The sequence below is a fragment of the Diaporthe citri genome (genome assembly GCF_014595645.1).
Source record: "Diaporthe citri strain NFHF-8-4 chromosome Unknown scaffold_3, whole genome shotgun sequence".
NCBI classification, from domain to species: domain Eukaryota; kingdom Fungi; phylum Ascomycota; class Sordariomycetes; order Diaporthales; family Diaporthaceae; genus Diaporthe; species Diaporthe citri.
The window spans coordinates 1,779,908-1,797,397 of NW_025064848.1; the positions used below are offsets into that span (position 1 = coordinate 1,779,908).

Genomic DNA, 17,490 nt, shown 5'->3' on the forward strand with positions numbered 1-17,490 from the left:
AAATTAATTCTATATTAGAAATTTCTTTTAATTAAAAAGCAAATAAGTAAATATTTCTTTTTCTTATTTTAAAAAAAAGTTATAGTTTTTTTATAAAAGAGTATTTAATTAATTAAGCGTTAATCTTAATCCCTTATTAATTAAAGAAAACTTAGGCTAAATTTAAGCATTATATTTACTTTTATAATTCTTATTTATAGCTAATTTTATTTCTTTTTTATAAGTAAGTTTTTAATTAATTATGCTTTTAAAAATAATATTATTAAAAGAATAATTATTTATAAAATGAACTTTAATGCTTACTTGCTTATAAAGAGTTTTAATTAAAGATTAAAAGGTTTTATTAATTAATTTAATAGCTATTAAAATAAAAGGAATCTTATTAACTTATTTTTTAATATATGCAGCTCTTTTCTATAAATAAGCATTATAAATATAAGTTAATATTTATTAACCTTTTCCTTTAGCTTAATAAATCTTTTAAACTTTAACTTAAAAGTTTTTTATAAATATAAAAATTAAACTTCTTATATTTTTATTTAAAAAAATACTTAAAACCTTTTTATTTTTTTTTATCTTAATATTAAAATAAGTTAATATTATTAATATATTAATTAATATTAAGCTTTAATTAAGGCTTAAAAAAAATAAAAAAATGCTTTTAAAAGTTAATAAATACTTTTAAGGAACTTAAGCTTCTTTAAGAAAAGCTATTTTAAAGGGCTTTTAGTTTTTTTATTTTAAATTATATATTATTTTAATATTGCTAAAAGTAAAATAAGTATAAAGGTATTTCTTTAATTATTTAAATATTAGGTTTATATTTAAGAAAAAGAGTATTTTTAAAAGAATATAATATAAGGTATTAAGGACCTTATTATTAATAATAAAGAATATAGCTTTGATTTTATTTAAATTAATGTAAATTTACTCTTCCGTAACTTTAATTAAAAATAAGGAATCCTCATTATATATTATTAAGTTTATATTATTAAGCAAAGTATATAAAAGTTTATTATATTTATAATATAATAAGGGTAAGAAATTTATCTTAGCTTTAGTATTTAAGAAAGCAAGCTGCAAAAAGTAATTATTTGCTTTTATATAAATTGTTAAATAGGTTAAACTAAAATATTTTTAATTAACTATATTTATAATAAATATAGTAATAAAGTTAACTTAATATTAAATAATTTATAATAAATTAATTAAAGTATTGATCTTAATATTATCTTTTAAAAGAATAATTATGCTAACTTTAAAAGATAAGTCTTTAGCGTAATCCTTAAAATATACTAGCTTAAAAGGTACTTTTAATAAGGTATGCATCTTAAATTATATTATTAATAAATGCTTAATTAAGGTTAAATTAATATTATTAAGCGCTAAAATGTTTATAATACTTATTTTAATAATTATAATTAAAATTGCTTAAGCTGCTTTTTTCTTAAGTAATAAGGGTTATTATTATGGGTTAGCCTTAAGCATTTACTAAAAGGTATTTAAAAGGAATTATAAATTATAATATTTAAAAAGTAAGTTAAGCCTTAAAAGGGCTTAACTTTAAATTTATCTTTTAAGTATATGCCTTATTATATAAAAAGATTAAGTATAATATAAGCTTAACATAAGCATATATTACAACTTAAATAATAGCTTAAGCTTATTATATAGCCCCCTTTTCACTCTTACATTATATGTAATAAGGATTAAACCCAAGGCTTTTGCAATCTTATGCTAATTATATATTTATTATATATATAGTCCTTAATTAATATATCGCAATTATACACAAATTATATATATTAACTATGTTAAGGCTTATTTATGTTTAATTAAGAAAGTATAAGCTATATATCCTTATCTTGCCTTATTAATATTTATATATCCCGCGGCATTATAATACACTAAGCTAGCATTATGCTATAATATGCATTAAGTGCAATGCATATTAGCTATATACCCAGCTTATTACTATTTACCTACTATAATAATTACAAGCTATTAATTTTTTAACCCTGGTTTGCATTATAATGCAGCTATTTTATACCTAAGTTTCTCTTATATTATAATTATAAAATATTATAACCTTTTCTTAATAACTTTATTATATAATTATATTATTAATTGCCTTACCTTGCTTTAATTATTATTATTAATTAAATAAATCGCTTTTATTATTAACTTATTATCCTCTTAATTTATGCTTAATGCATAGCCTTAATAACCTTAATAAAGATATTTCCATTAACTAGCAATACCTTTATAATTCCTTGCTGCTTATATTATAAACCCAACCTTTTAATTAATAACGCCCCCCCCTTATACTATTAATAGTAATATTTATATAATTCCTTGTTATGCTAACTTACTTACCTTATAATATGCTTAATTTATATTTAATAATATTCTTATTATATTTAGCTTATGCTTAACTTATACTTATAATATAAATGCATTAACCTTATTATAATCTTAATATTAGCAAAATAATATTTATTAGTAAATTTAGTAAGAATTATAATAGCTAGGGTGTTATTACCGCTAGTATTAAAGGAAATCCACTTTATTCTTTTAATAATAATAACTAAAGCTTAAAGGGCTATTATATTATTAATAATTATCTTATCTTAGGCAATAATAATAATAATAATTAACAACTTTCCATTGCTAAGGAGTTTTTATATAAGGGTTATATTTAGGTTTTAATTAATATTAATATCTTCCTTAAGTATATTTATAATGCTTATAAAGATTTATATATTAATTATTATTATTGCTATAATTCTTATTATTAATATAAGCAAAAGTTTGCTAAATTAACTATATTACATAATGCCTTTTATACCCTCTTAAGTATACATTATATTAATTATAAGCATATTTTATACATACCTTAACATAAGAGTAAACTTAATATAATTAAGAATAACGCCGCTAAGTTTATGGCCCCCTTTAACGCCGCTATATATGCATTTAATTATTTACTTATCTTAGCCTAGTAAAAGCCCCCGCTAATTATATTTACCCTTGCCTTAGCTACCTATATATATAAATTAGCCCTTATTATTAACTTTATTAATAATAACCATACTGCTTTAGCTCTTTATACTTCCTAAGGTGCGCTTAATATAATAAAGCTTTTAATCCTTATTTATAATAATGCTATTATATATTATAACCTTAATGCACTTATAATAAGCAGCTAGCTTTAATAAGTTATTTAAAGCATAGCTAGTGCTTTTAATATGCTTTAAGGTAATATATAAAAGGTTAAATATATTATAATAAATTTTAAAATAAGGTTTGTCCTTTATATAAGTTTAGCTTATATTAATAATAAAAATAAGAGCGTCTTAATTATTTTAAGGATTATTATTATTAAGAGTTTATTATAATGCTTAAAGCTATTTAAGCCATTATTTACTTAGTTTTTTATTCTTTATACCTTATATTTAGCTTAAGCCGCCTTAACCTCTTTATGCATTTTTGCTAAAATACTTAGCTAAGTTTAAGCAAGTTTTATTATTATAATTATACCTTAAGTTTTAACTTAAATAAGTATAAGCTATTTCCTTTTAAGAAGCATAAGCATTGCAGTTATTATTATTATTAAATAAGCCCTAGTTATATATATAGTAAGTTTAAGTAATAAAAAGCATTATATCTTATTAATAATAATATGAATTTAATTCTTATTATTATATATGCAACTTGCCTTTATCTTAATGCTACCTTAAGAGTGCTTTAATAAAATAATATATATTATACTTATTTAAATAAAGTAATAAATAAAGAAATTTTAAAAGGATTATAAGTTTCTTGCTTTTTAAATAACTTAGCTAAAGTACTGCATTAAGTCTTATATAAGCTATTAATATATAAAAATATGCATTATTATAGTTTAAGTTATATTAAAGGAGGGAGCTGGCTGGATTTAAAATAAATACGTAATAAATTTTAATTAATTAAGAGTGGTTATTTATAAATAAGGTTATAAGTTTAAATCCCATTATTACCTTGCTTTGCTTAATTTATTTAAAGCTTATATAAGTAGAGCTACTTTTTTAGCTAAATAATATAATGGAAATAAACTACTTATTTTTATTTTATCCTTACCCATAACCCTTATTACCTTATACCTTGCCTTTAAATAAGCTTATTAAGCTTAATATAAGCTTATCCCGTAATTACCCTAAATGAATAATCCCTTATAAGTAGCGGTATTCCCTTATTATACCTTAAATAAGTTAAGGGTTATTAATTTTTATAAGTTTTTAAAGGGTTTTTATATTAATATATTTTAGCTTTTTTATTTAATGTAAACTTATCTTTTAAGGAAATTATTTTATAAATGCCTTAATGTATTTTTAATTATTAGGATTTCCTTTATAAAGTATTTTTTATTTTAATTTTTATTTATTTTATTTAAGATTAGCATAACACTTAGTTAAATATTTATAAATATTTAAATAAATAATAAATTCTTTGTAATATATTTAATTTAATTAATATTAAAGGTAAGATAAACTTAATTTAATATATTTAAGATAATTATTTAAGGTATAAGGATATTTATTATAATGTGTTTTTAATATAGCTAATTAAGCTTTTTTATTAATTAAGTAGTTTAAAAGTGCTTTAGGGATAGCTATATTTAGTTATTAACGTGGAACTTTTTCGCTATTTAATGGCGTTTATTAGCTATTTGCTCTTATTATTGCTAGGTAAAAATAATAATAGCTTAGGTAATATTCATTCCAATCCGGAAATGATTTAGAAATGCAGCCACTTAGCTCTTAAGACTAGCCGTAAATACTGTTATATTTAGGGAGCTTGGAACCGCTTATATATTAAATCTATTTACTAGCTAATTTAGGCTTTAGCTAATTATTATTAAATTCTTATTATTTAGCGCTATTTAATAAGTTAGGAAGTAATTAGCTTAGTTGTTTTATAAGAAGGTAATAATATTATATAAATACTTTTATACTTTTTAATTTATTTACTTTATATTGCTATTTATTTTAAGGTAATATGCTATAAATAAGAGGTATTTTATACTTACTTAAATGCATAAAAAAGCTTAAAACGCCTTTATTTAATTAAAACCTTAATTGCTAATAATAAATATAAGGAACTTATAATAGCGTTATTATAAAATAATAAAGCATTATATATAATTCTTTATAATTATAAAGTATATTATTTTTAAAAAAACTTATTTTAAGAGGTAATTTATAATAATCATTAAATAACGCGGGTTGCCCTTATAAGCTGGTAAGTTTATTATAAAGTTAATAAATATTTAGGATTAATAGTAGTTTAAAGGAAGGATAAGGTAAAATAAGCCTTGCTATAGCCATTAATTAAGCTAAGTTTAGCAATATATATTATAATTTTAAATAAAACATTAAATAACTTATAATATATTATCTTAATAAAAGTTATATAAAAAAACTTAAAAGGTTTTTTTTTATTTTAAATGCCTTATTATAAGAAAGTTATAAGCTTGCTATAATATTAATATAATAAGCGGTTTTTAGCTTAAAAGCTATAGCTAGCCTTAAAACTAAAGTATGTTATATATATTAAGGGTATAATTAATAATTTAAATTATTATCTTAGCCTTTTTAAGGAATTATTGTTAGCTAAATATAATTACCTTATAGCAAATTTTATATTATAGGTTTTATTAAACTTTCTTATTTTAAAGTATAGCTAATATTAATTTATTAAATAGCTATAACTTTATAAGTATAATGGCATAAGCATTAAAGATTATTATTAAGATTAATTAAAGCATTTTAATTATGTAATTTTTTTTTAAAATTATTTTATTTTATTCTTATTATAATAATGCATTAAAATGCTATATTTATATCTTTAGGTAATATTAAAGATTATAATGGAAAAAAAATAAAGTTTTAGCTTATTAAGCTTATTTTTTTAAAAGAAGTTAAGGGTTAATAAAGTACTTAAGGCCTTTATAATTTATAAGTATTATAAATAAATGGAATATATTTTAAAGTATAAGTAATTATGCTTTTAAGGCCTTAATTATTATTAATAGCTCCTTATTATAAATAGTATAATTCCATTATATTAAAAAGAGCTTTATAAAGTAATAAGTAATTAAATAAAGAGCCCCCCCTTTTTAAATTAATAAATATATATTAAGAGCTATTTTTAAGCAATTCATTTTTATTATTATGCTTAGGTTTAAATTTCATTTAATTAGGATTAATATCTTTATAAATATTGCTTTAAGGTAATAAAAGGCTATATTTTTTTAGCTTTCTTATTAAAAAAAAGTTTCTTTAATAATAAAATGAAAAAGGGGGTTAATAATTTTAAAAAAGTTTTTAATAAAGTTATAATAAAAGTTTATAAACTTTATAAAGCTTTAAATATTATAAATTATTTATAATGCCTTTTACTTTTAAATTATTTTAATTTTTTTTAAGTTTATTTAAATGCTTATTTTAGCTATAATAATAAAGCTTAAGTATTTTATTTTCTTTATTATAAACTTATATTTATTTTAATTTAAGTTTAGCTTAGCATTTTATAAGCAATGCAAAACCTTTTATACCTTCCTTATATAATCCCTTTTTAAGCTTAAGGAAAATATTAATATATTATTTAAATATATCGTTATATAGTTTTTTAAGATATTAATTAAGATTAAATTAATATATTGCTAAAATATAGTAAGTATATTAAATAGATTAAAGGGGTAAATTAGCTATTTAAATAATTTAAATTAAGTTTAAAATGCCGTTAAATATTCTTGCCTTTTTGCTATTTATATTTAATAAAAGGCTATATAAATATTTAATTTTATAAATTATTAAATATTAAAAAGAAAGCATAATATTTTTTTAATAAGGGAAAGGGGGTAATGATTTTATTAAGTTATCTTATTTAAGGCATAATAGTTTATATAAAACTACTACCCCTTATTTACCTTATGCATTAAAAGAATTAAGGCCGCTATAAGTAAGAAGCTAGCCTTTATTTAGCTTTTATTATAAAGTTCTATAATTTATTTTTATAACTTAAATAATTAATCTTAGGGCATATTATATAATAAGCTTTATAATAATGCTAATATAAACCTATTCTTTATTAATAATAAATAAATATAGTAATTAAATTAATCTTAATATAATAAAAAAGTAAAAGCTTAATTTTTATTAAAAAAGCTAATAAAGTTTTATACTTTCTTTAATAAGGGCTTAACTTTATACTGCTTTATATTATTATTATTTCTTTCCTAGGGAGTTATAGCTTAAAGGATTTATATAACTTTACTTAAGCTTATTTTTATTAAGATAATGTTTACTATTTTATTATAGAATAAATAGTTTATTTATATCCTTATAGCTGCCTTAAAAATTAATTAAGCTAAATTGCTTACATTTTATCAGCCTTCTTTCTTTATAACTATTTCTTAAGCTGCATTAATTACCATGTAATTATAAGTTGGGTTTAATAAGATATTATAATAGCATAATTAAAATAAACTTAGCAAAAAAAAATAAGCTATATTTAAAACTATATAAGCTAAAATAAAAACTTATTATATATTAATATTTAAGGAAAGTTATATTATATATATAATATATTAACTTTATAATAAGCTAATAATTATCTTTAAGTTTCTTAAGATAAGTAAAGCTATTAACTTTAATTTTATCTTTTATATTTATTATTTATTTATAATAATATAATAGCTATACTTATTATTTATTTAAGTAATAATAATATACTTATAATTTATAATAATAAAAATTAAGAAAAAAGGCTTATTTAATTTATTTTATACTTATTAATATTATTTTTATATAAATTAAGCTTATAAAAAGGGCTTATGCTTTTAAATAAGATTTTATTTAAAAGCTAATTTTTTCCTTTAAGGCTAATAAGGTTTTCTTTATAAGATATAGCTAGCTTTATAACTTAAATTTAAATTAATATAGCTATAAAAAGGAATTTATAATTTATTATAAAGTACCCTTATTAGCTATAATATAAGCATATTTTGCGCCTTTATTAAGCCTTTTTTTTAAACTTAAAAACCTAAAGTACCTTAGCTTAATTATTAATTAGCTAAAAGAAAGAAATGCCTTATTGCTCTTATAGCTCTTTATTCTTAATACCTTAACTCTTTATTATACTTATTATAGCTATATTTATTATTATTATATTTTAATTTATTACTTATTATTTTTAAGCTAAGAGCTTTAAAAAACATAAAGGTAGGCTTATATATTATTAATACTTAAGGTTTTATACCTTTAGCTTATAAGCAATTTAGCAATATATATTTACTATCTTATTATAATTTATATATAAGATTAATGCTTTAATAACCTTATTATAAAGCTATAAAAAAAGCTAATTATAAAAATAGTTTAGCTTTATTTTATTTAATTACTTAAGGCCCTTAACTTATATTATTAATTATTTAAATTAAATATAAAACTAAGTAAAGTTATTATAATCTTGCATTTAAAATATTTTAAGCTTAGCTAAAGCAGTTACTTATTAATATAGGTTTTTATAGCAATATTTTAAGTATTTAAAGAATTTATTTATATTAAAGCCATTTTAAGGCTTACTTTATTTATAAAATATTATAATATATAATTATATCTTAATAAATAGCTAACTTTATAAGAAGATTTAATATTTTTAAAAACCCTTAATAAAGTTTATATTAATTTATAGCTTATATTATATTATTATCTTTTAAGCTAAAAAGCTATTTTAAATATTATTAAATAAAAGTTTAATTAAAAGCAGCTTATATTAAATTATTATCTTTTAAGCTAAAAAGCTATTTTAAATATTATTAAATAAAAGTTTAATTAAAAGCAGCTTATATTAAATTAAGGGTAGGTTAAAAGGGTTTATATATACTTTAAGCTTTATAAGTTAATAAAGCATTGCTATAAAAAGAGATATAATAATATTATTATTAACGTTAATAAATATTATTATAAATAGCTAAGAGGGCTAAGGTGCTTTTTAAGTATTTTTATAGCTTAATATTAAAGTAGGTTAAGGGATTCTTAGCTATATATTTTATAAAAAGATTAATATCTTAAGTATAAGGTTATTTACCTTTATAATATAAGTATTCTCCTTAATATAGTTTAAAGATTATAATTTAATATTATGGATTAGCCTTAAGTATTTATTAAAAGGTATTTAAAAAGAGTTATAAATTATAATATTTAAGAAGTAAGTTAAGCCTTAAAAGGGCTTAACTTTGGATTTATCTTTTAAGTATATGCTTTATTATATAAAAGGGTTAAGTATAATATAAGCCTGGCATAAGCATGCATTATAGCTTGGGCAATAGCCCAAGCCTATTATAATTATTAAATATGCTTTTTTGGTTTTAAGTTTATTATACTTATTAAGCTTACTTTCATTATGGGAAACTTAGTGTTTTTCTTTTAAATTTAATTTTAGTTAATAAATAAGTTTTTCCTTTTCTTTACCTTTTTCTTATTCTTTAATTATAATTTATTATTAATAATTTAAAATTAATTATTTTTTACCTTTTTAAAGTCTTTAGGTTAAGCATAATTAGCCTTTATAGTTTTTATAACTTTATCTTAGTTTTTAATATTCTTAATTATATACTTTCTTTTAATTATAGCAATATTTATTTAAGAAAGCTTATTATTATTTGCAATTATAAGCTCTTTTTTAATATAAATTATATAATTTATAGGATTTATAAGTACTAAGATTAAGCTAACTTTCTTTTAATTATTAAGCTTTTAAATTACTTTTAAGGCTTTTAATAAGGCTTTTTCTTTAAATAAAAGATTTATCTTAATAAGCTTATAATATTTAATTATATAAGGTAAATTAAACCTTTTTTTTTTAAATAAAAACTTTAATTAATTATAAATATATCTTTTTAAATTATAGCTATTTTAATTATAATATAATTAAATATAAATAGGATTTAAATATTTTAAAAGGTTAGCTTAAGTATCTTTAGGTAAGCTAAGGAATATTAATAACTTTTTTAACTTAAAAGCTATTAATAAGCTATTTAAAAAAAGTTGCTTAAGCTTATTGCATTAATATATATTATAGTCTTAAAAAGTATAATTATAGCAAACTTTAAGTAACTTATTCTTTTTAAAAAGAAGCATTAAAATTATAGTTTATACCTTATTATTATTAAGGTTACTTTAATTAAGTTTTATTAAAGGCTATTAAATAAAATTTATAGCTTTTAGCTTAATTATTTTAAAATTACTTTGCTATTTATTATAAGAAAGAGCTTTAATATTTTATTAAAATAACTTAAATTTATCTTTAAATTTAATTAAGTTAAGTTTTAACTTTATAAACCTTTTAATAAGTTTATTAATATTTTATAAATTTTAATTATATTTTTTAATAATATTAATATAATTAAATTTAAATAAAAATTATTAAGCTTATAGGTTTTTATTTTAAAGGCAATTTAAAGAATTAAAATTATTTTAGCTTTTTTAAAGGAAATTTAGCCTTTTTAAATTAAGTAGATTTTAATTAAAATTATTTTATATAAATAAATATTTATTTTACTTAAAATATTTAAGTTTTTAATTAATAACTTTTAATAAGGCATGCTTAAAGTTTAGCTAGAAAATATTCCTTATTAATTTATAAATAATTCCTTTTTTTGTTAATTACTTTTTTAAATATAATAAAAGCGCCTTATAAAAGGGCTAAGTTATAATAAAAGAAATATTATTTATATTATTAAGTTCTTAATTATATTTTATAATCTTTTCTTTTTATGCTTTTAAGTTATTATAAGAGTTATTATAAATAATATTTTTAATAATTATAGTTAAATTTATATAGCAAGTTTAATTATTAAACTTATAAAAGGTAAAAAGCTTTTTCTTTTAATCTTTTTAAATAAATTATTTAGTAATAATGCTTTTAATTATTTTTGCTAAGTTTAAAGTAATATAATATTATTTAAGTAATTTTAAGATTTAATTATTTAAGTAAGAAAATTAATAAATAATAATTTTAAGATTATTTAAAACCTTAATAATATTAATTTTATTAAACTTTAAAGTATTTAAATTATAAATTATAAATAAAGCTATTTATAATAAAATTATTATATTAATAAAAAATAAAACTTTTAAAATATTAATTTAAGTTCTTAATTTATTATTAATAATAAATTATAGGGTTTAATTAAAGCAAGGTTAATATTTTAATTAATAATAAGCAAGATTAAATCTTTCTTTTTCTTTAATAAATTTTTTAAAATTCCTTTCTTAGCTTTAAATAAAAAAGGATAAATAGTTTTTAAGGTTTTAAGGTATTTTTAAAATAAAAGTAAGTTTAGGAGGACTTTAAGCTTAAAAATGCAATATATATGCTATAATAATTTTTATTAAGATAATGGTAAAATAAAGAAACTTAAAAGTAATAGTATTTTTAATTAAAATAATTACTTTTAAAAAATTTATTTTTAATATTATTATAAAATATTTAAATTAAAGTTTAAAAAATAAAGATATTAATAAATATAATAAATAAAATAAATTTAATAAAAGGATATTTTATTAAGAAATAAGAATTATAAGGCTATAATAAAGGAAGCTCCTTAAATTTATATTTAATGCCTTGCTTATTAATATTATATTAAACTCTTAATAAATTAAATTTAAGTTTAATTAAAGCTTAAGTAAAGTTATATTTTAAATTTAAGTTTCTTATATAGTTTAATTAATATAAGAATGTATAATATAATGCTATTTATTAAACTTATAAATAAGTAAGGTAGGCATCTTAATTTTATATTACGGCCCCTTTTATTTTAAACTTAAGGTTATAATAATAATAATAAATATTAATTAAGAATTTAAAGTATCTTTAATTAATATTAAGTAATATTTATAAAATTTAAATTTATTATTTTAGTTTTAAGTTTATATTATTATTATATTTTAAGTATAATTTTTAATAAAAAATTTAAAATAAATTTAAAGCTTAATAATATATTAATATAAGATTAAGATAGTATTTTATTTAAATATTAAAAGTATAAAAGGTACCCTAAGATTGGAAAATAGTTTTAAAGTACTTATAATATTATTATAAATTTAATTATACTTAACTTTTCTTTATAATAAATTAAAGATAAATATAAGCTTTAATTAAAGCTTTAAGTTAATATATAAAATAATTTAATAATATTTAATATAAAAATAAAAAGAAATGAAATTAATAAATAATTAGTTTATAGTTAACTTCCTATTTTTCTTATTATTAATTAAAGATATATAAGATTAAAATTATACTTAGGCTAGATTATTAATAAAAATAAGCTACTTAAATAATAAGGGATAGATTTTATTAAACCCTCTTAAGAATAACTTAAGGAAAAGCTTTAATATAATAAAAAGAGAAGATAAAAATAAAAAAAAACTAAAGAAAGGGAAAAGATAAATATTTTAAAAATTCTTAAAAATAAAAAAAGCTTAATTAAAGCATTAAATATATAAGAAAAAAAAAGAGTTAATTTCTTAAAAGAATATTTAGAATAAGTATAAAAGCTAACTTTTTATAGCCAGCCGGAATTTAACGCGATACCATTTCTTATATAATTCCCTGCACCCGCCAACATTATATATATTTAAGGCTTCCTTTTAAGTATACCGGAACTTCTTAAGCGCTAAGGAATTATTAAACTAAGCATAATAAAAATAAAGTATAAATAATAAAAGGAATATTAAAAGCAGCTTATAAAAATCGCCTTAAATGCAATAATAATAATAATTACCTTTATTATTATAATTTATATAAAAATTATTATTATAATTATATATAAAACTCTTAATGCAAGGAAGATAAGAAATATAATGCTTATTAATCTTCTTAAGCTCCTTTATATCCTTCTTCTTTTCTTTATGCTTTATTTTAACCTTTTCCTTAAAAAAGAATTTTATTTTAAGCTTTAAGCTATTTATATATACTTAAAGGTTCTTTAAAGCTATATTAAAAATTAATATATGCTTTAAAATTAGTTTTTAAATTAATTAAGAAACTTACTTTTAAGCATATTATTTAGTAATATTTTAATAAAAGCATTAAAGCTCTTGCTATCTTTATTAATAAACTCCTTATTAATTTAAGCGCGCTTATATTTCTTTTTTTAAACCTTAAAGATATAAAAAGGTGAAATAGCTTAAGGCTTAAAAGCCTATTTTTTATTGCTTTTAATTATTTTTAATATAGTTAAAAAAATGCTTAAAATTAATAAAAGTAAGTATTTTTAAATATAAATTTAATTAAAAAGTTTTTAAAAAAGGTTTAATTATTAATTATAAGCTATATTATAAGGCAATAAATAGCTAAAGTTTAAGTAATAAAATATATATATTATAAGAAAGATTAAATAATTAACTGCTTAATAAGCTGCAGCTAATGTTTTTAAGTATAAATTAGTTGCTTAAAAAAGTAAGGTAATTAATAGGGTAAAAATTGCCTTTTAACTAAGGGGTGTATTGCATATATATCCCTAACCCTAGTTTATAACTACTTTCTAAAATGCTTAAATAACCAGATTTCTTTTATTTCCCCCTTCTAAACTACTCTTAGGAGATAAACGCTTTTATAATCATGCTTTCAAACCCCTCACGACACTTGTAGCCTTCCACAGATTCAGCATATTTGGTTGCGCATCGGGCTTCTGGCGTACGATTGCAGGAGATGCAAGTTACCAGAAGAACCGAAAGAAGCCGTCAGGTACATTTACTGATGGAGTACATCTTGCTGTAAACCATTGCTAACTAATCTAGGAACAACGTTATCTTTACACAGGCTATTTGGACATTACTAAATATCCTTTCGGATTGGGAAAAAAGAGATCCCAACCAGGACATGACTTTGGAGCTCAGCGCTGATTCCTCGAGTGACCAACACCATTGTTTTCAGGATAATGCCGGGTTACAAGAAGATTATCCAAGTCTTGACCCGATAAGTGTCCAGAAGGCCTTTACCATGCGATACGGAAAAGCCATCACCAGCGGTGATTACCAACTGAATGATCCATTCCACGGGTTTTCTACCAGCCAATACAGCTCTATATCAACAGGAACGTCGCTCCATCCTGAAAATATTGCGGAAAGGCTTATAAGGCCTCTCGAGTTCGACTTTTTTGGTGTGCGACCCAACCACGCGCAATCAAAGCACAGGCTACCCGAGGTGAAGATGATCTCTTCTTTCATTCTTCGTCGACAATTTTACCGGGAATTAAGTCCTTACACCTTGAACAAACTGCTCCGAGAGACCCTCATTGGCCTGCACGTATGAGTCTCCCACCGACGCAGTTGCTTATCGGTCCTTTCTTGAATCCTCCAGATTGCATCGCTTCTGGCTCTGTACCGGGTGACTAACCCAGAACAGCCGCAACATGAGATATGAACGGTGGCGTTTGCCGCATCCTCTATCTCAAAAGATGTATGAAATGGCTTTCGGACCCATCGAGATGAGTGGCGGTCACATGGACCAAGGTCTCTCGGGAAAAGGTATTGTACTTAGACACGGCTTGCCGTCATCGCTGGAAAGTCTATCGCTGTTCGAGGACACCAGCTCAAAATCTCCTGAAGCGGCAGAGGTCAGTGAGGTTTATGGAACGGACATGTTTCGATCATCCCGAATCCAAGTGCTCGATGGGCTTGCGGGGCGAGCTGTTAATCTCAAGCACCTTTCCATCTCTTTTCTGAGCGATGCAATGGATTGCTTCAAATTCCCGGCTGGTGCTTTGCCAAATCTACAATCACTCGCCATCACTTCCCAGGAGCATCTCCAACCAACCGATTGGAAAGTCAGGAGAATTTTGCCGGATGCTGCTACAGCGGTTACAAAATTACCGAGACTACAAATCATGGAGCTGTGGAATTGTGAGAATGGGCACGCGGCTATCTTGAGGTACGAAGCAACAGAAACAGTACGGTCCAAGACCTGCGAGCTCACATGGAGCAGCTCATGGTACTCGACAAAACCGACGATCGGAGCCGACGAAATCAAGGCTTGGGAGCATGCGGCACATCAAGCATCCCGTCAGCTCACCTTCGTACTGGATCCTTTGCCTCCTGGTCCATATTCTCATTACGGGGCTATCCTACGCCACTTGAAGTTGCGAGATTTCATACTTGATCCCGTTTCTGCAATGCAGGCACGGGTGGGGATAGATGATGAGTGCCAGCCAGAAGTACCGGCGTGGAGGGCGTCAATACCCTACACCCCCTTGCGATCAGTGAGTCGCCAAAATTGATACTTGAACATTTGGTTGAATTCATACTTAGAGACTATAAAAAAGGACCACACATGGATAGTGAATGTTTCTTCCAATGAAGTAATTCAACCTGACAGTCGGACCGTGCTGGACATGTTTTCAAAGCGCTCTTTCTCCAATACCTGCCCTGGTAATACTTGTTCCCGATTTGACACCGTCTGACGCCGCTCTTGCAAGGTCTCTTTGATGTGAGAATGCATGTCGTAGCTAAAGGGAGAGACATTAGTGTCATTTTCCTTGCCCGTCCTCCGATGATCCCCACTTACCGATTCATCTCCTCGATGGTCAGCTTGTTGGTTTCGTTTTCACTGAGTAGTGAGGATTATTTGTGTTGCTGGAGAACCCTGCACTCAACTCGTTTAGCATGGCCCAAATATTTGCAGCAACTCTGGGAGGGGATGGGTCAACTGGATGCCTACCAATGCGCTCGTTTATGTTTTCTCGCGCTCTGGCAGAGGCTGACTGCACTTTCGTCGCCCTGGGCTTTCGGACCTGCTCGTAAACTTCGAGGGCCTCCCTGATGTTTCCTCTGAAGTACTCCTTGCTGAAAACGATGCCAAGAGCTGCAGCGTCCTCGATAGCCTGACAAGCTCCTTGGCTCTGATCGGGCATCATCTGTGGCTGGTCAATTTTTGTCTGGCCAAAGTCAATCTGCTATGGTTCTCAAGCCTGGGATAAACTCACCGGGTGGGCTGCGTCTCCCATGATGCAAGTGTCGCCTTTCTGCCACAAATCGTACGGCTCATGGATCCACAAGCGCCACGGGCGCACCTCGTAGCCTAGCTCGAGGTGCCGAAAAACGTGACGATCGAGGTCAGGGTATGGTGCGAGGAGTTCCTCGACGGTAGCCTGGGCATCCCATGTCTGGTTTTTAAAGTCCCCCGCCTCCCGAGGGAAGAAACAGTAGAACGAAAGAAGCCGGCCACCGTTGCAAGGAGACAGCACGATCTTGTAGTGAGTGTGATAGCCTCCCCAGTACTCTATGGCACTGTTCTGGGAGTAATCGACGAGCCCTAGCTCGACTGCCTTCGCCGTGTCCACATTAGCATGGAGACAGGTACAGGTAGCAGGCCTCCGCTCGGCCTTGATCCCAAGTACTCCACGGACAGCGGATCCTATTCCATCCGCGCCAATTACCACATCGTGTCGGACTTTTGTGGCGTTGGAGAACGTGATATCGCCATTCTCAAGGTCCATGTTTTCGGCCTGCAATACAATAAGCTAAATGAGGCGTGATCGATCACCCAAAACCTTGGAAGATTTCCATTACCTTATGATCGACAATCAAGTTGGCTGGAACTCCTTTTCCGTGCTCTCCAATAGCACTATCCATGAGCATCCGGTGCATGTATTGTCGGTGAAACATGTTGTATACCTTCAAGATGCTCCCGCTCAGCACCGTGTTTCAAAAGCAATTCAGGTTGAACTTACATAGCCCCATCGTTCCTCATAGTCAGACAGATCGTAGGTGTTGTCCGGCTCACCTGTTCTCCAGTCACGACTGATCAGGTTCTTCAGAAGAACGGGGTCTCCCAGCTCGATGTCGACACCCCATTCCTCAAGCCATCTCGTGCCATTGGCTGCACAAGAGATAGATGCACCGACTTCGCCGGCGAAATCTGCCTTCTCGTAGATGGTCACCTTGTGTCCTGCACGTCTGAGGGCGACGGCTGAAGCTAGACCGCCAATGCCGCCCCCAATGATGCCAATATCAAGCTGCCTCCAGCTCTTCTGTTCAGACATTTTGGGCACCGTGACTCTCCCACGAAAGGGGTAATCCTATGGCAATGACCGCAAGAACCGTTGGCCTGTTTAACTGTCAGCCCCAAAGGTTTTTACGTAATAGGTGCCAGTCAACGCGATGAACCCCAATTGGCCCATTACCATTCACGAGACTACCGAGTACGGTGGATATTAAATCGTTGGCCACAAATTCGTCCCGGGTGGCATTCCGCAGCTGAGCGGCCGCTTCCGACGCGCCCAATGTGAAGTTCCGACCGGGCAAGGCAAGAGCTCCGTGGTGTCAGAGTTCCTTCAGGGTGTTGGATTTAGAATTACCAGTCTTGGTACTTTTAGGCTCAAATAATGGTTGTGCTCAGATAAGTTCCTCTGGGACAGCCCATGAAAACAGGGTCACCACCATA

The 17,490-nt window shown here is 24.7% G+C and overlaps 1 protein-coding gene across 1 annotated transcript; it reads right to left on the bottom strand.

The window, feature by feature from the left end:
• Positions 1-15,116: 15,116 nt before the first annotated feature.
• On the bottom strand, positions 15,117-17,089 carry INS49_008111 (uncharacterized protein; the record flags this gene model as incomplete). Its single annotated transcript, XM_043168856.1, has 7 exons — positions 15,117-15,167; positions 15,484-15,553; positions 15,613-15,654; positions 15,810-15,961; positions 16,031-16,552; positions 16,617-16,721; positions 16,778-17,089. 7 exons carry the CDS (start codon positions 17,087-17,089, stop codon positions 15,117-15,119), a joined length of 1,254 nt encoding a protein of 417 aa, XP_043026536.1.
• Positions 17,090-17,490: the final 401 nt, after the last annotated feature.